At 46.5% G+C, this 22989-nt stretch overlaps 1 protein-coding gene across 7 annotated transcripts in view; it reads left to right on the top strand.

Moving 5' to 3' along the window:
- The window catches only part of R3HDM2 (R3H domain containing 2), a 204064-nt gene that overhangs the window by 156116 nt on the left and 24959 nt on the right, over window positions 1–22989 (top strand). For 5 of the 7 annotated variants that reach the window (XM_056851315.1, XM_056851265.1, XM_056851275.1 and 2 more), the window contains 2 exons: window positions 1260–1426; window positions 8614–8715. In XM_056851315.1, the coding sequence (XP_056707293.1) occupies window positions 1260–1426; window positions 8614–8715 (269 nt within the window). The remainder of the gene's footprint in view (window positions 1–1259; window positions 1427–8613; window positions 8716–22989) is intronic. The other 2 variants (XM_056851291.1, XM_056851298.1) reach the window with 1 other exon arrangement.

A 22989-nucleotide genomic window follows, 5' to 3' on the forward strand; every position in this document is an offset into this window, starting at 1 on the left:
AGGATAAAATGGAAGAGAGGAGAATGATGTAAACCGCTTCAGTTGAAAGGCGCGATATAAATAGAGTAACTTCTTTTCTGATGTTTTTTATGGCCTTAATGCGGTTTTTGTCATACAGGTTGAGTATCCCTTATCCAGACATCCGATATCTGGACTGACCCGAAAGCCGGGTCTTTTGAGACGTTATGCAGGCATTACTCACATTTGCTCAGCAGTGCTATTGATGGTTCAATGTGCACAAAACTGTTTAAAATTACATTCGGGCTATGTGTTTAAAGTGTGTATAAAACAAATATAAAACATAAATGAATTTTGTGTTTAGACTTGGGTCCCATCCCCAAGATCCAGAATATGGACCACTTCTGGTCCCAAGCAGTCCGGATAAGGGATACTCAGTCTGTATTTTGGTATATTGGATGTGCATTTTTAAAAAATCCTGATTGTGGGCTATGGTGACTGCTTTTTCAATAGAGATAAATCACAATGGGTAGCCATGTTAGTCTGTCAATAGCAGTAGAAAAGAGCAAGAGTCCAGTAGCACCTTAAAGACTGACAAAATTTCCAGCAGGTTATGAGCTCTCATGAGCCACAGCTCACTTCTTCAGATACAGCTAAAATGTGAGTCCATGTTAGAAATGAGCATTGGTAATAAGACAGGAATCCTAGGTGTCTGTTCAGTCCAAGAGAATGCATTGCCTTGAGATTCGTTATTAGTTGTAATTCAGCAGTCTCTCTTTCTAATCTCCTTTTGAAATCCCTTTGTAAGAGAACTGCTACTCTTAAGTCAGCAACTGAATGTCCTGGAATGTTAGAATGTTCACCCATGGGATTCCTGCCTCATTACCAATGCTGATTTCTCCACACCTACAACCCCCTGATCCAATCATGCCTGCTAATGTAATTTACCTGGTATTGACACTTATATGCTATTGCCACTGGGTATGTGAATTCACTCTTCTCTGCTTAAGGACAGACGGACTCACATTCTAGCTGTATCTGAAGAAGTGAGCTGTGACTCATGAAAGCTCATGCCCTGCCGGATATTTTGTTAGCCTTTAAGGCGCTACTGGACTCTTGCTCTTTTCAATAGAGAAACCGGCTACAAGTCTCGAGCCACTCAAATTAAACCCTCAGGTGTGTGAGGTGAGGGTCCCGGGCCCACATTTCACGGGACATCTTTCTAGGCAGGGTGCCTTTCCCCCGCACAAGGCCTGCTGCCTTCCTCTCATCTCCCTGGTGCCTTTTGTCTCCCCACCAAGGTCTGTCGCTCAGCACGCCGGAAGCATGCAGCCAAGTCTCCTCTGCCCAGCCTGGCCGAGGCCTTTTGCCATGTGCCGCTCAGCAACCGCAGCAGCCGCAGCAGCACCAGCCGCTTCCACCCACACCTCAGCAACAGCCGACGATGAGTAATCACATCATATCGCAGGTGAGTCACACTCTTCACTGTCGCCAGGGCTTGGAGTGGTTTTTTCCCCTCCCCTCCTGGCGTCTTAGCTGACTAGCACAAGAAGCAGAGATAGCGTTTTGAGCATGAGTGCGCAGGGATTTTTTAAATTATTATTATTTTTAAAAAATTCAGTGAACCCATTTCATGTAAAACAGCCTCATATGCAAAACTATACAAAAATCATTGGAATAGGCTCATAGAGACAGACGGATGAAGCCTTTTATTCAGGAATCTGTCTCTGAATTGGATAATCTGAGGGTTCTTTTAGCAGGGGTGGATTTTAATACTACGTTGGCAGTCGCCAAATTTCTTTCCCAGTCAATGAAGATTAAAAAAAATACTAATTTCCTTATGGGTTATTTAGATAGTTCCTTTTTTAAAATGTTGTTCTCAGTGTGACAATGTTCAGGGCCGAATTGGCCATGTGAACAATATAATTAAAGTAAAGGAGTAGGCTCATACAGTCGACTAATGCGTAACAAAATGTATAGGATGTGAAAATCGCCATTTATACTACCCTGGCAATTCCAAGCTTACTTTCATGGAAAATCTTCCTGTCATGACCGTATATATTTAATCAAAGGAAAGGAAGCATCCTCCAAAGTAGAAAGCGTGCGAGGATCTGAAGGTTTTTAGACCGTGGATGCAAACCGGAGCAGCCTGAATAGGCCAGACTGCCCCAAGCTCACCAGAGCCCAGAAGCTAAGCAGGGTTGGCCCTGGTTAGTACTTGGATGGGAGACCACCGAGGAAGGTTGCTATGTAGATGAAGGCAATGGCAAACCACCTCTGCTCATTGCATGCCTTGAAGACCCCTCGAGGGGTCACTGTAAGGCAGTTGCGAATTAACGGCACTTAATTGTTATAGAAACTGGACCTCCCCGATTTCTTTGCCCCAACAAACCCCTCGAAGGGTCGCTGTAAGGCAGTTGCAAATTAACGGCACTTAATTATTATAGAAACTGGATCTCCCCGATTGCTTTGCCCCAACCAACCCTTGTTAGGCTGGAACGCAGAAATGGATTGTGACAGTAAAATTTTTTCTTCCTCTACAGAAAAGATTTTACATTAATCTGGGTGTTACAGGATGTGAGTAGCATCAGCTGCAGAGATGTGAACATAAAACAGGCTTTCGTATTTTATGATTTTTTTAAAGAGGCCTCTGGCGCAGACTTTAAAAAATGAACAGGTTCTTATTGGAGGTGATGGTCTTCAAGTACTGGTGTCCCAAACAGATCAGGGGTTCAACGGTCAAAACGTTCTCCTTGAATTATACCTGAAACACATTGGCAACCACTGCAGATCTTTTTAGCGCCAGGGAAATCTGTTGAAATCATCTTGCATCTGACTGCCATGGTTGTGAACCAGGTGAAGTTTCCAAGCAGTTCCCAAGGCCATCTCTGTGCATAAAACATGGCTGTAATCTCACCCAAATGTTACAAAAAGGGGCGCGCAACTGAGACCAGGCTATCTCTATCCAGAAGGGCTTCAGAAAGGTACACTAGTTGAAGCTGGTGAATAGACTGGATCTCACCAGCACCTCTGAGCTGTTGCCCCATCCATGGCAGGCTGAATGCTGCCTAACGGAACCATGTAGTTGAACCCTCTAGAACAGGGGTGCCAAACATAAGGCACCTTGAGAGCTCTTCTCCAGCCCCTGAGCCAGCTGAGACACCCACCACCACCCCGCTCTCAATCTGGGCTGGCGAGGCATGGCCCAGCCCGACCAAGTGACATTTATGTCATATCCGGCCCCCATAACAATGGAGTTCGAAACCCCTGCTGTAGAACCTGTCTGTCTTCAGAGGCTGATTGGGATGCTACAATAGCTCTGGAGCAAGCCAAGCCAAGGGGCCCATGTGGTGCCAGCCGCTGTGGCAGTGGCAGTGGGTGTCGGCGTGCCCTTTGTGGTCTTCGCCACGGTCGGTTCCAAGCCGAGCGGCCCCTCCTCTGGTGCTTCTGAGACCTCACAGGCCACTCCCCAGGGTTTTTCATGGTTCATTAGAAGTGGGCACAGAGCTTGGGTTCGGTAGCACTCATTCGGTCAGTTACTGAGTCCGTTGGACTAGGTCGGGGCAGACGTTTTGTAAACTTCTGACATCGTGTCCAGAAGTAAAATGTAGCCTGGGAGAGCCCTGCCCTGCCCTCGTGTCTGGTCTCAGGCCCCGCTTCATGGCACAAAGGGTTCCGGGGGGGAATTAGCGAGACTCAGCTAACGGAGCGCATGGGCTGCCGGTATGAGACTCGCTGAATGAGTTTTTCCTGTCCACAAAAGAGGTCCTGTGGGGAAGATGCCCTTGGAGTCTGGGGCTGTCCTCTCCTCTTCAAGAAACCAGATAGGCTCACTCAGAACAACCTTTGGGTGTCTGGTATCTTCTGTTCTCAGGGGGATCACATCGTGATACAGCTTGCTGAGCTGCTTGAAGGTCCTCATCGAGGGCGTTTGCAGCTCGCGAACATCTCAGGAGCTGGAAATTTTGTCCTGGCTTCTGTGGCAGCTTTGCATATGAGGCCTGTGTCTGAGCCAGCCTCTCCCCTGCAGGGCCGTCTTAACAGCATTATAGGCCCCCGGGGCAAAGCAGTGCACTGGGGCCCCTACCTACACAATCACTCACAGGAATAACAATGTAAATGGTCGATAAATTTAAAGTTGTATTTATTGGTGCTTCCATAATGAACAAGTCCTTTCTTACATTATACTTCAGCATTTATTCTTAATCCAAACCCAAATTAACATTAACGTTGTTCATTATCTTTAGTAAAACACATGCTAAATATGCAAGTCACAACATACTTAGATTAGCATGGGGGCCCCATGCTCGTGGGGCCCCCGGGTAACTGCCCAGTGTGCCCATGCGTTAAGACGGCCCTGCTCCCCTGACCTATCTAATTTCAGTCTTTCGTCCTGGTAGGGGATCCCCGATTGCCTTCCCTCTAGGCTGGCCGCTAACCAGTCTGTCGCTGGAATGGCGCCGTCGGGTTTTAGCACTGGTTAGAATCAGAAGTTTAAAATGTTTTGAATTATTAATATGTATTTTTTGAGATACATTGTGTTTTATGATGACATAGCTCTGAGATGTTCCGCCAGGTCTATGGTTGAGGCAGCAATGGTTGCATCTTAGCTTGCCTCCCTACCTCTACCCATATTCCCATTTCCTCAGTTATTTCTTTGTACATTTTTGTCTCTGCCTTCCCTCCCCTTTCTCTCCCCCCTCCTTGACTGGTTATCCCTATCATTGCTATTTAATGTTAAGGGCATTTTAAAATTAATAAGGCTTTTAACTATATTTTATATGGTATATTATTTTAAACTGATTGTATTCTTTGGTTGTTAGCCTCCCAGAGCCTGACTATAGTCAGGAAAGGGCAGGATAGAAATCCAGTAAAATAAAATAATAAATAAATAAACTTGCTCTGAGCCTTGCTTTGGCAGGGCTATAATGGAATATAAATCCAGTAAACAAACAAATAAATAAACAGAGCCAGGGTAGTGTAGCGACTAGAGCAGGGGTGTCAAACATACAGCCCGCAGGCTGGATCCGGCCCCTTGAGAGCTCCCGCGAGCCAGCTGAGGCAGCCACACACACCCCATTCTCGATCTGGACTGGCAAAGCATAGCCCGGCCCGACCAAATGACATTTATGTCATATCCGGCCTGCGTAACAAATGAGTTTGACACCTCGGAGCGAGAGAGTCAAACTAGGATCTGAAAAACTCCAGCTTTGAATCCCCACTCTGCCACGGAAGCTCATTGGGACGACCTTGGGCCGGTCACATGCTCTGAGCCTAACCTATCTCACAGGGTTGTTTGTGAAGATAAAACAGACAACAATGTAAGCTGCTTTGGATCTCCCCCCCCCCCCCCGCGAAGAAAGGCAGGGTATAAGCTTAATTAATAAAATAAACCTAAAACATCTAATGGGGGACCTAACTGCTGTATGTGGCCCGCCTGCTTCCTGCTCAGTTTCTTTCCATTGCTGCACAGAAGCAGCACTGAAATAGTTGTCTAGAGAGCTCTTTTTTCTTCCTGTCTGGCAGATCCATGTCGATTTAGTTCCTTTATTGTAGCATTGGCTATACATTTAGCTAATAACGTTAAGCGGAAAAAGCAGTATTGACTCAGATGACGTTAACGCCTGTTGTGGCTTCCCTGCAGAGTGACCCTGGTCACAGAGATGTCAACAATTTGCACGCGTCGAAGCCACAGAAGAAAAAGTGTTAATTAAAAACAGATCTGTCCGGGGGGGAAATTAAGTATTTTTAAATACCTTCTTATCAAAACCAAAGGTACTGTCTTGCTTTAAGCATAACTAAACAAATAAAACTGCAGCATTTGGGTACATTTTCTTTTGCCAGTAATAGTGGGGTGGTAAGTGTCCGTCCATATTGTAGCAAAACAAAAGGGAGGAGTTATTATCTGGGCTTAGAAACCTTATGCAGACCTTGATGCTTCTATGCAAAAAGAAGAAGCCTTCTGCAATTTGAGTCGGAAAGTCTCAGAAAAGAAGCATCTCTATAAGGCCATTAAGGTGTGTGTTATTATTGGACCTCAATGGCTTCTATCCAGAATCTGAGGAGCAGAGCAAAGCTTGTTGAAGAGGATTTCCCCCTCCCCTCTGTGGCCCAGCGAGCTCCCCCCCCCCTCAGAAATTCTGCTTCTAGGGGTCAGGAGGCCTTCCCGAGCCTCGTGGGAGGCATAGTGGGGTTGTGCACTGGAAGGGGAGGCATTGGCAAGCAACATAGTTACAATGGCAGAAAACAGTGGCCGGATCCCGACCAATTTTGTTTCATTATCGTATGCTGAAAGTATTATAGCAGGGATGTCAAACATACAGCCCCTTGATCCGCCCCCTTGAGAGCACTTATCTGGCCCACGAGCCAGCCGAGGCAGCCACCTCCCCCAGTCCCGATCTGGGCTGGCGAGGCATGGCCCGGCCCGACCAAGTGACACATCATATCCTGCCCTCGTAACAAATGAGCTCGACACCCCTGTATTATAGGAACCATAGCAGGATAAAACGAGCTGTTCTCACGGCTGTCCTATGGACTGAATAAGAGCTCTCAAGGGGCCCGGATGCCTTGCTCTGTCACAGCTTTTAACATACCCACGAGAATAACAGTGTAATGAGGTTATTTCCCCCCCTGATTGCATGGGTGTTAGAAAAACCTCAGCCTGAACTTTTACTTTGGCCTCAATGGATCAGGAAACGGAAGTCCGCTGGAATGGAAATTAGCTTTCCAGCTTCTTCCCCCATGTGTTCCTTTTAAGCGCATATGAGTGCTTGCAAACGTAAATATTTCATTGGTTCTTGTAGGTTATCCGGGCTGTGTGACCGTGCTCTTGGTCACACAGCCCGGATAACCTACAAGAACCAATGAACTCTGACCATTAAAGCCTTTGACAATATAAATATTTCACTCGAGAGAGAAGATGGAGGAACCCAAGGCATGTGAAAGGCGAGGGTGGGGCAAAGGCTGTGTTGTTCCAAGGCCATGCTTGGCAGCTACCTAGTTGCCACTCATGGACCAAATAACTACTTTCCTTTATTTTGTAACACTTGAAAGTATTTTTCCAACATCAAGCCCCATTGGTTTATTATATAGTTAAAACACATTACCAGCATGGTGTAGTGGTTAAGTGCGGTGGTTTGGAGCGGTGGACTGTGATTTAGAGAACTGTGTTTGATTTCCCACTCCTCTGCATGAGCGGCGGAGGCTAATCTGGTGAACTGGATTTGTTTCCCCACTCCTACGCATGAAGCCAGCTGGGTGACCTTGGGGTAGTCACAGCTCTCTCAGCCCCACCTACCTCACAGGGTGTCTGTTGTGGGGAGGGGGAGGGAAGGTGATTGTAAGCCTGTTTGAGTCTCCCTTAAGTGGTAGAGAAAGTTGGCATATAAAAACCAGCTCTTCTTCTTCTACTATCAATGGTATCATCACAAACCACTGTGTGTTAAGTGCCGTCAAGTCGCTTCCGACTCATGGCGACCCTACCACAAACCACTACCCATGAATATTATCAATGTTATAAATTGGGACTCTCCCCCCCCCCAAAAAAAAAGTCTTTCCGGGTTTTTTTGTCGTCTGCAGGTCTTCACATCTCTAACTAGGAAAGGTGCCACTAAGAGTGCAACCTCCCCGATTTTGTCAGAAAGTCTTGAGTTGTCCACTTTCAGACACAGATCCGTCTGTCTGCTTTCAGACGGGTTGCATTTAGGGTTGCCAACTGTGGCTGGCGAAGTTCCTGGAGATATGGGGGGGTGTCTGGGGAGGGCGATCTTCGGGGAAGGGAGAGAGCTCAGCGGGGGATGTGATGTCAAAGGGCCCTCCCTCCAAAGCTGCCTCTTCCTCCAGGGGGACTGTAGTCTGGAGACTGCATGGAATTCCGGGAGAATTCCGGGTCCTGCCCTGGAGGCTGGTAACCCTAGTGGCATTCCTTACTTGCTGAGGCATAATCTTCTCCTGGGAGAGCCGTCTCATGGCTTTTTCTCCTCTCTGTTTCCCCCTATGCATTGCATTGCTGGGCTCCCTTGCCTTTCAAACTACTCGAAAATGAAAACCAGCATGCATTGTGCATTCATTGAAAATGAAAAATGCATGCACAGACAGGCATGCATTGTGTGCCAAGAATCAGCGGATGTGTTCAGCCCTGCTGAGTTGTGTATTTGCTACAAGTTCCCACTCATGACAAAAAAATGGCTCATTTAATGTCATCTTTCTGCTTAGTGCTACAAATAAAAGGGAGCGGGGAGTTCTCTGGTGCAAAATTCGGGAGCCAGTGATATCTTCTAGGTGCCATCTAGGAGAAGAGACCTGCCGCTTGGCCTCTTCTGCAGCTCGACTTCTGGTCCCAGTGGTTTAGACTACTTGATGCCTGGAGTTTTTTGCCCCGGCTGCAATGGAACATGTGCATGCTGCATCTCTTCGTAGCGCAGAGACTGCTGCCTTTACCGTGCTTTTCCAGACGCGCCTGCTTCTTCCTATTTTTCTCTAAAAAAGAGATGCAAAACTAACTCGGTAGCTGCTGATCTCTTTCAGTCCTGTCTGTGTATGATGACTAACCTTCTGTGCCTTTTTTTCTTCCTTTCCCCCCTCTCCCTTCTCCATCCTCTCCCGACACCTGTTTTTGCCTCCTCTCCCGTCCTCTCTTTCCTGCTCTGCTCTCAGCCGATCCCAGCTCTGCAGCCCTCTCCGCAGCCCGTTCAGTTCTCTCCAAGCTCCTGCCCCCAAGTTCTCCTGCCAGTCTCTCCACCCCAGCAGTACAACATGGTATTAAAAAAAACACACACACACTTCTTAGACCATCTCTGGTGGGGTTGTTGTTGTTGTTGTTTTGCATGCTTGGGATTGTATGTGTTTGTCCTTCATTGAACCCAAGATGCACTGAATCCCTGTTCCATGCAAGAAGATAGGAGCTGGGGGAAGAATGGAGCCAGGATGTTGTGGTGATTAAGAGCAGCGGACTCTAATCTGGAGAGCCGGGTTTGATTCCCCACTCCTCCACATGAGTGGTGGACTCTAATCTGGTGAACTGGGTTTGTTTCCCCCCCTCCTCCACATGTAGCCTGCTGAGTGACCTTGGGCCAGTCACAGTTCTCTCCGAACTCTCTCAGCCCCACCTACTTCACAAGGTGTCTGTTGCAGGGAGGGGAAGGCGATTGTAAGCTGCTTTGAGACTCCTTTCGGTAGAGAAAATCGGGGTATAAAAACCAACTCTTCTAGAGATTTTCCCAGTGGTACCTACACTGGGGAATGGAGGTGAGGTAGGATAGCTTTTGTGGTATTTGGAAGAAAATAAGAATTTGCTTTTTTATTAACGTCTGGAGCTTTGGCAAGCTTGGAGAAGAGGCAGCCCCGGTCCTTGGGGTATGGAATATCTTTCATGCGCAAGATGTTCAAATAGATCAGATTCAGGTGGGTAGCCGTGTTGGTCTGCAGTGGAAGAGCTGAAAGGTACTGAGCAGGAGTTTGGTAGCAGCTCTTACAATCACAAGTAGCTTAGACCACACAAGCAGTCGCATTCCTTTTCTCAGAAGTACGTGAAGAAGTCACAAGCACCCAGATCCAAGGCAACAAAGCTCTTTCTTTTTGTACAGCTAGATTCATATCATGCCCTTTTCCAAGACCTGAGGATAGTTTACAGAGCTACATGCTGTCAAAGGACTTCTTGCCTGGATGGCTTTAAAAAGAAAACCCTAACAATTTAATTCCGAAGTGTGCTTGACCAGCAAGAAATTCCCATTGAAATCAGTGGGACTTAATTAAAGGTACGTGTGTTTAGGATCAGGCCATGAACTAATTGCCTGCCACCATCCCTGTGGCTCAAGACAACTCTTCCCTTGGTGGTGGTGGTGGTAGGTGTTTCCCAGCAGCTAGTTTATAGTACAGCAGATACATAGTAGACACTCATTTGCTGTACATGTTCCAGATGGCATTCCTCAAGAAAGCGCAACCCCCCTCCGCCAGAACTCAAGTAGCAATGTAATTATGTTTGGAAAATAAATCCCCCCCTCTTCAGCTAGCAGTCCTGTTGCAGCGTTGAGTGCTGTCTAGAACAGTGGCTCCCAAACTTTTTGGGCCACCGCCCCCTTGGTCCCACAAATTCAACTACAGCGCCCCTTACCCTATCCTTTAAAAAGCATTATTCAAAATAGGGGTTTGCATGACTCATTAAAGAAGATAACGATATAATTTCAAAACAGTAACAATTGATTGCACATCTGTTCAAAATCAAATTAAAACTTTTTATTTTAAATTTATTCAACAAAACTGAGGAACTTGATCCAGTGGTAGCAGCTCTTCAAAGGTCTGGGGAAAAATTCTGATAGTTTCCACCAAATTTGCCAGCATGGTGCCATGGCTTGATCTATCGCCAATTAGTGAGCAACACAGTTGAAGGGGCCCACCTCTAGTGCCCCTCTGCTGCCCCCTTGCCTCTTAGTGCCCCCCTAGGTAATCCCCCCCAGGGGGTGGTACTGCCCACTTTGGGAACCACTGGTCTAGAATGTGGCGGCGTGAGGATGTTATGGTTATCTATTGGCTAGTGTCCATGACATCACCGATGACATCTAATGCAAGTACCGCCCCCTGCCAATGTGTGTGTGTTCGCGCACCATGTTGTGAACCTAACACCAGTTCTTAGCCTACCAAGAGAGAACCAAGCGTAAAATTTCCGCCATATCAAAAGGTAGGGAAATGCTTTGTATCTTGGTCTCCCAGTCTGTCCCCAGGAGCCAGTCTTCAGGTTTTGCTCTGATTAGTCAGTTTCAGTGCCCACCTGACTCCTTGTTGCTAGTGGATCTCTCCCTACCTCCCTTTTGAAAAAGAAGAGTGGGGCAGCTGTCTTCTACTTAGAACTCTTACCCATACATACCTCACAAAGGGCTTCTCTCTACCATCTTGCACGCATGATGTGGCCCAATGTTTGTGGAATGGATTTTACCTGCTTTTAAAACCTGGACTGGCAGGATGCTCTCTATAAAGAATAAGAGCTATTTCACAGATTAGGCAGCAATAGACTTGGGTTTGCCAACAAGTATCTTCCCAGTGAGGTCGTGTAGCTAATCCTCTGTTTCCAACAAATCTCCGTGTCTGACGCACATGTTTTGAAATGCCCATTTTATTGCTTGCACCTTGTTTTAAAACGCGCACCTAAAAAACTGAGCTTGGAAGCATACCTAGAAATATGTGCAAAGATGCTTTCGTGTGATTGGCTATTTAAGTTCTTATAATGCCCCATCCAGCACCAGTGTTTGTTTTCTAGCCAGTGTGGTGTAGTGGTTAAGAGCAGTGGTTTGGAGCGGTGGAGTCTGATCTGGAGAACCGGGTTTGGTTCCCCACTCCTCCACATGAGTGGCGGAGGCTAATCTGGTGAACCGGGTTGGTTTCCCCGCTCCTACACATGAAGCCAGCTGGGTGACCTTGGGCTAGTCACAGTTCTCTTAGAGCTCTCTCAGCCCCACCTACCTCACAGGGTGACTGTTGTTGGGAGGGGAAGGGAAGGTGATCGTAAGCTGGTTTGATTCTTCCTTAAGTGGTAGAGAAAGTCGGCATATCAAAACCAATTTTTCTTTCTAATAATAATAATAATCCCACCTTTTGGCTTTGAAAAGCCACCAAGGTGGTTAAAAAAAAAAAGCAGTTTCCCACTGAACCCCTGAACCTGCTTTGGTGCTGGAACTGCTTTGGTGGGAAACCCACTGAATAATGTATCCCATGTGCTCCGAAGGCACTTCTCCAATTTGGTGTTGATTGGTTGTAACCTTGGTTGTGACCACCAGGTGGTGCTTGTCCACCTAGTCTGCATGATCAGGCCGGGCAAGGTAGCTTTTCAGGAGTATTTTATTTATTTTTATTAGATTTTTATCTCGCCCTTTCCCTGCCGGAGCAGGGCTCAAGATGGCTCACATCCAGCATAAATATACAATTAACGATAAAATCAGTATAATTCAATATGACAATAATTGAAAGTATAATATTATCTAATGATTGAACAATTTAAAAACAAAAGAAAATCCCAAATCCAATAACTTCAGTGACGCTTCATGTCAGTAGTGGTTGGAACATTCAGGTGGGTGCAGAGTGGTAAGCCTCAGTACTGCAGTCCAAGCTCTGCTGACAACCTGAGTTCGATCCCGACAGGAGTCGGTTTCAGGTAGCCGGCTCAAGGTTGACTCAGCCTTCCATCCTTCCGAGGTTGGTAAAATGAGTACCCAGCTTGCTGGGGGTAAAGGGAAGATGACCGGGGAAGGCAATGGCAACCTGCCCCATAAACATTGTCTGCCCAGTAAACGTCAGGATGTGACGTCACCCCATGGGTCAATAATGTCCCGGTGCTTGCACACCTTTATCTTTAAAGATGGAACAGGATGGAACAGCAAGGATAGCTTAAGATGGAACCGTCGCTGTCCCCATCATGGGCCGGGCCTCGATGGAGAAAGAATATGATTGGTATGACTCCTTCCGAACTTGCAGGCTGTTTGTGTGTTAAGTTTTTCTCTTGAGCTGGAAAGAAGAAGAAGAGTTGGGTTTTATATGCCAATTTTCTCTATCACTTAAGGGAGAGTCAAACCGGCTTACAATCACCTTCCCTTCCCCTCCCCACAACAGGTACCCCATGAGGTAGTAGGTGGGGCTCAGAGAGCTCTAAGAGAGTTGTGACTAGCCCAGGATCACCCAGCTGGCTTCATTTGGAGGAGTGGGGAATCGAACCTGGTTCTTCTGATTAGAGTCCACTGCTCCAAACCACTGCTCTTAACCACTACACCATGCACGGCTTTTCCTCTACTAGATGTCCAACATGAGGAACAACCTGTGAGAAATTTCAGAGAGTCAGGTATGCAGAGCAAGATAACCATCTATTCAGCAGGGGTAGGGCCATACTGTCTCTTGATTCACACCAGTGGCCTCCTAGGTACGCATCAGTTCTGTATGGGAAACTGTGTATGCCATCTCATGATAGGCAGATATAAGATGCGTGGGAACCCTAATCATAGTGGGCTCCTATGTCAAGTAAGCATGGTAAAATAGAAGTGAGACACGATCACAGACCCACGGGGAACATACTGCTTTCCGTGCAGAAGATATATCTCAGCGTACTTAATTTGTTTTGAGTGAAGGAGGCCTTGGCATTATCATTAATTCTCCACCTGGGTCTCCATGCTATCGTCAAAGATATTGGAAAACATGTTGTTATTATTGGAAAGGTCACCATCTCGGGTTGCTGTACAGCCAGTGGTTCTGCAGGCACGCCAATCTTTATTTTATTTTGAATATATATATACCATCTGTTGAAAGAACCTGTTCCAAGTAGCTTACCTAAGTTTTAAAAAAATGATTAAAAATAATTAAAAATGAACAAGCTATTAAAAACCCAGACAGAGCATAAAAACAGCATAAAACGCTTCTTGGGCTGAAAGCAGGTCTCCAAAGACGATTTTTAAAAGACCACCCCCTTAATTAAAAGGCTGGGCAAAAAGGAATGATTTGTCCTGGCACCTAAAAGACTGTAGGTTGGGTACCTGGCAAGCCTGAAGGGGTGGGAAGGCCGTTCCGCTGGTGAGGGTGCCACCACTGAGGAAGCTCTTTCCCGCTCTGAAGGAAGGGCATCTTGATCTTTGGATGTTTCTCGCCCATTGCTAGGGGTAGGCAGGACTAAACTAACAACTTCCTGTCTCCTGGCGAGGAGCACCTCCCCTTCCAGTTCTTCTCCTGCCTGCGCTGGGGTGAGAGCGTTGTAGCCATAGCTGCTGCCTAGGTTTAGTGAAATTAGGTTAGAATAGATGATTTTCCTTACCTTGTCGTATCCAATTGCTTTTTAAATTTAAGCTCCCGGCTCTGCCGACTATCAGCTGAGCCGCGGAAGAACAGCTAAGCCATGGGAAAGAGGCGGCAAACGAAATGGCTGTTGGAGAAGCTGCATCGGAGGACATCGAGCTCCTTTCCGATGCAGATCAAGAATTGGCCTTAAAATCGGATCCCGCTGTTAGCCACCCTGGCGGACTATCGGAGAGGGAGACTGGAAAGTCGCCACCGCCATCTACTTCGGCTGGAAAATCACTGAAGAAAAACAAGTCTAATGGCGGGGGGGGGAAAGGCAGCAGCCGCAAGCGCCAGCTTAAGCAGAGTTCCGCTTCGACCTCTAAGGTCCCCACGGGATCCTCTGCTGTGCCTTTGGATGTGGAGCCCAGGATACCTACAGAGGGTAAAGTAACCCCCCCCTTCTGAGGAAGGGGGATCCCCCAAGAACCCCACATTTGAACAGGTATATAATATGATAGAGGGCTCCATGGAAAGACATTTTCAGAGGCGCCAATCTCTTATCCTACCCTTCCAGCAGGGTTACCCTCCTCAAAGACCTTCAGCCACTTCCTCAAGGGTTTTCATCCCCTGGGTCCTCGGCCATATTTGAACCCATGCAGGAGGAGCCTGGCTACAGCCAAAGCGCCCCCTCTAGGCCCACTAAGGCAGCTATGAAAGCAGTGCCAAATATCCAAGAGCAGAGAAATGAAACCTGTTTCATTTCTGGGGCTGACAGTAAGGAGGGAGAGTTCGTTTCAGATGAAGAACTCCCCATTGTTCAGGAACAGCAGCCTCGGCTGTGCTGTTCTGATGATTTCCAGCCTCTTTTGGCCAAGGCACATTTTGCTTTAGACCTATCTGATGAAGCTGAAGCACCTGAGAAATCTTAAGTCTAAATCCAGACGTAAAGGTTCCAAGGAATATTTCCCACAATGGAGGCCCAGACTATTAAGGTCCCCTTACCAGAAAACTTTGAGAAAGTTATTAGAGCTGAATGGGACAAACCCCTACATAATAAAAAGTTCTCTGGCAATGCCAAGAAACTATATGATATGGCCTCATATGCAATGGATATGTTGGAATTGCCTGTGGTAGATGCTCCTATCTCTGCCCTTCAATCCTCTGACTTCCTGGCGGAGGATGGAGTGGGCTTTATTAAAGATCAGCTCGATAGGAAAATGGAATTTCTTTCCAGAAAGGTGCATGAGGCAGCTGCACTGTCTATTCAGGCCAATACCACTATAGTACTCATGGCTAGGGCTTCAAATGCCTGGATAAAGAAGCTCACTCAGCTTCTACCCACCACAGATTAAAAAAAAAATAGCCAAGGGCCTGTCTCGAGGGCTAAAGGCGTCCTCCTTTAAAGCAGATGCCTCCTTGGACATAGTGATCTTCGCTGCTAGAGCGGTCGCCTCCAATATGGCCATTCGCAGGGCCCTATGGGTAAGGCCATGGTCGGCTGAGTCCAGGTCCAAGACCATGTTAATGAGTCATCCATACAAGGGTGGAAAGTTATTGAAGAGAGACTAGATAGGATGCTCTCTGAAACTAAGGATAAAATAAGGCGATCCATAAATCCCATAAAAAGGAACCCCGTCCTGGCCAATACTCTCAGTCCTTTTGATCCTACCATACCTTATCCAGGTTCAGACAGGCTCAGAGACGTCCACACTGGGCTCCTCAGAGAGGGTCCTTTCGACGTTTCAACAGATTCAGCCGCCCTTCATAACCACAGTCCTTTAGGGCGGACAAACCTGACAAATTCTTCAAAGGAAATAAGCAGTGACGCCAGGAATCCAGTGGTGGGGGGAAGGTTACTACTTTAATGGGAGGAAAGTTACAACTTTTCCTCCCACAATGGCGTTACTCCCAGACAGATGCCTGGGTACTACTACTAATTCAGCAGGGATGTCTAATAGAATTTCATCACAAGCCTCCAGATCGCTTTGTTGCATCGCCATGCTACTGCAGTGCTGTAAAACATCAGAGAACGATGGAAGCCATTCCTCACTTGATCCAGATCGGGGCCATAGAGGAAGTGCCTATTCAGGAACGTCTCCAGGGAGTTTACTCCATATTTTTCACAGTTTCATATTTTTCACAGTCCCCAAAAGAATGGGGACTGGATCTCAAATTTCTCAATCGATTCATCCAGGCCAAACATTTTCGCATGGAGACACTGCAAACCATCATAGAGGCACTGCGTCCAAACACCTTCATGACATCCATAGATCTCACAGAGGCTTATATGCATATCCCCATCCATCAGTCCCACCAGCGCCTTCTGAGATTCAACTATATGAACCTTCATTTACAGTTCAGGGCACTACCATTTGGGTTGACATCTGCCCCTGAGTCCCCCCCCCAAAAAACAACAACAACGATGGTAGCTATTGTGGCAAGTTAAGGAAGGAAGGAATCCAAGTACATCCCTACCTAGACGACCTACTCATATGCACCACCTCATACAACCTGGCACTTCAGCACTCCACTCATCACGGCACTCAAAACGCATGCCTATCTTATAATGAAAGCCAAAAGCTTTCTAAGCCCATCACAGATCTGGGAGTGGTCTGGGATCCTATATCTGGGAGTGGTCATAGATTCAGCATTTTCCTCCCAACAGACAAGGCCCTTGCAGCATTGGCCAAGTCCACGGTAAAGTCGTCACGACATCGACTGATGGCTCTGACAAGGCTCCTAGGCCTCATGGTATCATGTCTAGGCCTGATTCCTTGGGCTCACTTCCACTCCCGACCACTTCAAGCAGCACTGCATCCATTACAGCTGTTCATCACACACAAGATAGACCAGACCCTCTCCCTCAGTCCGGTGGCCAGGACGAGCCTCTTATAGTGGACCAAAGTCAACTGTCTAACAGTCGCACAACTGTATCTACACAAACAGCCGGTCCAGGTGTTTACAGATGCCAGCCTCGAGGGATGGGGAGCCACGGTGGCAGACTCTTTGGCTCAGGGCGTATGGAGCCAGTCAGAAACAACTCTCCACATCAGTCTCCTCGAACTCAGGGCAGCACGCCTAGCCCTCATCAAATTCCGCGACCTTGTCAGAAACAAACACATGCTAATCAGGACAGACAATGTGGTGACCAAGGCCCACATCAACAAGCATGGTGGGTCTCGCTCCTCTCGCCTGCACCAGGAGTCATCGGCCATCATGATCTGGGCAGAAAAACACCTTTTGTCTCTTAGGGCAGAACATGTATGGGGCATCCACAACATTCAGGCAGATTGGTTAAGCCGTCAGACCCTCCAGGAAGGGGAATGGATGCTGAATACACAAGTCTTTCAAGCCATCACCAGCTGGTTTGGAACGCCCACGGTGGATCTGTTCGCCTCAGTCCAGAATCGTCAGGTGGATAGGTTCTTCTCCCGGTTCTACCATCCGAAAGCAGAGCAAGTGGACGCTCTTCTGACTCAGTGGCCTCTGGGTCTCCTATACGCCTTTCCACCACTGCCTATCCTTCTGAAGGTCATCAGGAAGATAAGGGCGGAGAGAGCGGAAGTCATTCTGATCACTCCCAATTGGCCACACCGGCCGTGGTTTCCGGCACTCATGAAGCTCTCCACCAGGGCACCTTGGCGGATTCCGACATTCTCGGATCTCCTTCTACAGGGACCAGTGATTCATCCAGATCCAGGATGGTTTCAATTGACCGCTTGAATGTGGAAAGGGCAAGGCTCTTAGCCCTTGGTCTTTCCATGGAGGTGGTGGGGACCATCCTTAAAGCCAGACGTCCTTCTACTACAAGGATATATCAATACACCTGGAAAGACTTCTCCAGGCGGTGTCACCGGAAGACAGTTAACCCTATCTCTCCTAAACTACCTCAGTTACTGGACTTTTTACAGAACGGTGCACAGCAGGGCCTTAGAGCGGCAAGTGTCTTATGAAAGCAAGTGTCTGCTTATTGCCTCAGTCTGTCTGGATATTGATGGGATTCCTCTGTCGTCGCATCCTCAGGTTAAGGCTTTTATTAAAGGAGTAGCTCAATCTACCCCTCCGGTGACTCACCGCTTCCCTACCTGGAGACTGAACACTGTACTTTCTGCTGTAACCAAAAGTCCCTTCGAACCTATGAGGGAAGTTCCCTTACGATTAGTAAGGATGAAGACCTTATTTTTAGTTGCCATAACCTCTGCCAGGAGGGTTTCGGAATTGGCCGCCCTCTCTATTCGCAAGGCCTTATGTATCTTTCACAAAGATAAAATCGTTCTACATACTGATCCCTCGTTCACCCCCAAAGTGGGTTCCCGGTTTTATCAGTCTCAGGGGCTTCACCTCCCTTCCTTTTGTCCTTATCCTTCTACTCCCAGAGAGCGGAGTTGGCACACCTTGGACTTGCGTAGAGCTATTCATATTTATATATCTAGAACTGAATCCATTAGGAAAATGGAATTATGTTTATCTCCATTTCTGCACCCAACAAGGGACTTCGCATGTCCCAACCGTCTATCAGCATATCCATTAGACAATGCATCAGAGAAGCCTACCTAGCCAGTGGTCTCCAAGTTCCAAATGGGATCACAGCCCATTCACTATGAAGCACAGCCACGTCGGCTGCATTTTCAAACAAGCCTTGACTAAGAGATCTGTAAAGCGGCTACTTGGTCCAACGTGACTACTTTCATTAGACATTATCAAATCAATACTATGGCATCCGCTGAAGCAGCATTCGGCAGACGTATTTTACAGCACGTGGTGGAAGATGATGAGGTCTGATTTCCCACCCGTTATATCATTGCTCTTGGAAATCCCAAAGATCAAGATGCCCTTCCTTCAGAGTGGGAAAGGTACATTGTTTACTCATCGAGAAGGTCCTTTCCGCTCTGAAGTAGAAGGGCATCTTGCCCACCCGGTGATGGCAACATCATCTTATAAGGGTGGACTGAAGCACACCAAACTGGCCTATGGATTCGATTGGCCTAATAATATTGTAGCAGTACATATAGATTGGTTCTAAGTTTATCATTCAGTTTATTGTTGTTTGTACTCCTTGTTTGTGAGTGCTTTTCCTGTCTCTTTAGCTTGGTGTAGAATAACTGGAAGGGGAGGTGTTCCTTGCCAGGAGACAGGAAGTTGTTAGTTTAGTCCTGCTTACCCCTAGCAATGGGCGAGAAACAACCGAAGATCAAGATACCCTTCTACTTAAGAGCGGAAAGGAACTTCTCGGTGAGTAAACAATGTACCTGTCTCTGCCCTCCGTGTAGCCTCTTCAGGCAGGGGGCACAGAGAGCTGGGCTTATGAGAAGGATCTTATCATAATTACTACCATATTTTTCCGTGTATAAGGCGTCCCTATTTTTTTTAACTCAAAATTAAGAAATCCGGGGTCGTCTTATACATTGGGGCGTATGGAAAAATACCGCCAGGGAAGAGAGCGGGGACCCTTAGAAGGCCGGCTGGCCAGGGTGACCGGGCTCTTCCCGGTCTTCTTTTCCCCACCCGTCAGCTTACGGACGGGGAAGAGAGCAACCTTCTGTGTATAGGACGACCCCCAATTTTTTTCTAAATATTTTTAGAAAAAAAGGTTGTTTTATACACGGAAAAATACGGTATATGTCATAGTAAAGGGGGTGGTTTATGGCAATCACAACACCCCCCCCCCAAAAAAAACCCCACCAGAAAACCAGGCCACTCACAGACAAGGCATGGGATACAAAAAAAAAGGAATCATATCTGTTGACTAACTTCTTAAGGTTAAGCTTAATATAAGACTTCTAAAGCACATAGCAAAGCTTTTCAGAGTGTTTGAGGATGATGCCTCAAACATATGCTGTACGAGGAACTGCAGAATAAAATAAAAACAGGTCTACAATACGGCCATGCCAAATATTGGCCATTTTCAATTTCTCAGTAGAAACGAAGCCGTGTTTTGGTGAGACAGAACTCTTTCCCAGAAAATACTTTTTGACTGTACGACAAGTCATTTTTTTTAAAAAAGGTGCTGTTTGGCTCCTTTGTTTTCGCTTCACACTACACTTCAATTCAAATCTTTATTGGCATAGATCTTTTAAATACAGTAATCAGTGGTTAAAATACAATCTTTAAACGATAAAATATCAATAAACTAGTTAAAATCTATGAGTCTTAAAGTGCTATGTAATCAGTTTGATCGAGTTTAACTCTGTGGAGGACCTTGGCCCAGTGCTCCTAGAGAGGTTTCCAAGAATCTTGCTACCATCAATGTTATATTCGCACTACTTCCTCGCTCGATTTGATCACATATGTGATCCTACCCAGTCAGGAATCATGGTGGACTGAATGGTACCACAGTGCTTTGGAGGTGATCTAATTTGATTATACGGGCTTAGATCCTATGAAGTAGTCGCGTGCACACTAGATAATCTCCACTGCAGAACACATTTCTGGTAAAACTTCTGTTTGCGCAAGATCGGTGACTTTTAATCGGCAGGTGGACGTTTTAGCGGAAGCACACTCCAAGGCAGAGACCGTCAACCCCAGCTACGTCCCAGACAAAGTAAAGAAAGCTTTCAAGGTTATGCTTAGCGCAGTCAATATGAGTTGTCCAAAAGCCTGACTAATGAAACCTCACCCCTAAATCTTTAAAGCTAGACACCTGTTCTGAGGGCAAGGTCATCGGGGTCATCTGCGTCCTGAGCCCACCCAATCAAGAACACAAACGATGCCAACTCCTTCCAGGTTATCACTTGCCCAGAACGAGGTCAACAGGAAAATCAGACATCTGCATGATCTCTTCCGTGCAAGGGAAGCACATTGCCACTGTGAGACTGGTCTAGCTTGCGTGGAACTCATTCATAGGATCCAGTCCGTTGTGATTTACTGACGAGTGTGTCCTATGCTCATTCCCTCGAATACCAGACTTTATGGTTGAGTGTCTGTTAGCAGCCCAGTGAAACAGGGCCACACACGGAGTAGCCACTAACCATGTATACGGGGAAAGAAATTTATAAACTTAAAAAAATGAGATTCGGTTCTTGAAAAACAAACCTGATGTGGCCAGAGTATGCTCACTGCCCTCTGGGAGACGCAGAATGCTAGGAACAATCAAGCATCAGTTAAAGAAGTAAAAGGTCAATAGAGGTCAAAGGATATTGGCCAGCTAAACCCCTTAAGAGTTTATAGTATTCTTGAGAGGGAGATTTGGACTGGGAGGAAATTTCCCCCCAAAACATTGTAAACAAAAGAATGAGGGCAAGGAACTGATGTGAACATTTTTGCCAGAAATGCTTTAAAACCAAAATAGAAAAGGGGGCAGTTTTTCGTTGCTAGGAAAAAAAAATTAGTGATCAACTACAAGTCGTTTTGGCTCTCATCTCATTTACAACCTGTAAAACATGGTGTGTGGGGGATTAAGGGAAGAAAGGGGCACAAGGTTTTCATTTACGTTTGATGAGCAAGGTGAACCCCGTAAATGAATTTTTTAAAATGTCATTTTGTTGTTTTCATGAACACAAGCAGTGAAATATTTGTAAGCAGGACCCAAAGGAACTGTTAAATAGTACACTTGAAGACTGCGGTTTTTAAAAAGACATTTGGCTGTCGGTATTATTATTTTGTACCCTTTCCTCTTTTTCAAATTCTAAAAAAAGCAACCCTGCACTGTAAAAACTGCTTTGGATTCCATACAGTCTAAACTGTTAACATTTACCGGATTCCGTCGTAGGAACATCTACTGTAATGATTCCGTAGGTTGTCTCCCCAAACCACAAGTGTCGGTGGGTCAATTTCCCCCAGTGCCTAGCAACGTCTGTTGCTAGTGGCAAGGGTTGAGTTGTTCTGTTCTCTTGGGGAATTTACAGGATCTGTTTCTGATGGTAGAAGCAGAAATACTTCTAGAAGTAACAGACGTTTATGAACGTGGATATTTTCCTCGGAAAGATATTATTTTAGGTCATTCCCAGTTGTGAATTTCCTGCATTATGCAGGAGGTTGGACTAAATGACCCTGGATACCCCTTCCAACTCTATGATCCTATATGTACAAAATGCCCATGTTTCACCATGATCATGCCTGCATCGATTTCTTCCATCTGTATTATGTTGTTCTTGGTAGTGGAGCTTGTTAAGAGTGTCAGGCTAGAATGTGGACGATCCAGATTTGAATTCCTGCTCTGCCATGGAAGCGTGCTGGGTGACCTTGGATCAGTCACACACTCTCAGTTTAACCTATCACAAAAGGGTTGTTGAGAAGATAAAATGGAGAAGGGGGAGAATGTTGTAAGTCGCTTTGGGGAGAAAATTGTCCCCAATGGTGAGCCACAAGTCCAAGCTTACCTGGTATGGTGACCCACTTAAAATAACGGAGCATGCACAGATTCAATAAAATGGCAAACTCCCGGGGCCCACTTTCACACGCCTTGTGAAGGAACTCTTGGGTCAGGATCGACAGACTGAGATAACAGATAAAATCCTGGAGAACTCTGCTGCTAAACCTCTTACGGAGGCCAAGCCTTTGAAAAGGTTTAGTTCAGACCCTCTGATTGGATTTTCTGTAACTGTTTCAATGAACTGTCCAAGATGACAGCAGCTCTAAGCAAACCAGGTTCGCTGATGGCTGGAAAGGGCTTGAACTCTTGGTTAGCTTGCAAACTCAGCAAGAAAAGATCACGGTGGGTAGCCGTGTTAGTCTGTCAATAAGCAGTAAAAAAAGAGCAAGAGTCCTGTAGCACCTTAAAGACTAACAACGCTTCTGGCAGAGTATAAGCTTTAGTGTTTGTTGTGAGGAGGGGAAGGGAAGGGGATTGTAAGCCAGTTTAATCTTCTTAAAAGGGAGATAAAGTTGGCATATAAAAACCAACACTTCCTCTTCCTCTTCCACCTCCTCTACTACCTGAGGCAGTATGCCTCTTTCTGTCAGTTTCTGGGGTGCCCAGGCGGGAGGATGCTGTCGCGGTCATCTTTCTTGTAGGCTTTCTAGAGGCAGGCGGTCGGCCATTGTGGGAACAAACTGCTGGACTCGATGGGCCTTTGGCCCATCCAGCAGGGCTCTTCTTATGCGCTTATGTTTTTAGGATTACTTTTCTCTTCGTGCAGCTGCTGACGTCATGGTTTATGTTCCTTCCATTCCCGTTCTTAAGTGCATGGGGTTAGCGTTACCTTCTCAGTTGTATTGGAGTATGAGATGTACCAGTAAAGGGAAAGGGCTAGCTCTCATGTAGCATTTCATATCCGGAATGTAGTTATGATGCTTGTGTGCATTCTACATTGGGGCAGGGGGACGACGACAAATAATCACACA

Source organism: Euleptes europaea, chromosome 1 (genome assembly GCF_029931775.1).
Source record: "Euleptes europaea isolate rEulEur1 chromosome 1, rEulEur1.hap1, whole genome shotgun sequence".
Lineage (NCBI taxonomy): Eukaryota > Metazoa > Chordata > Lepidosauria > Squamata > Sphaerodactylidae > Euleptes > Euleptes europaea.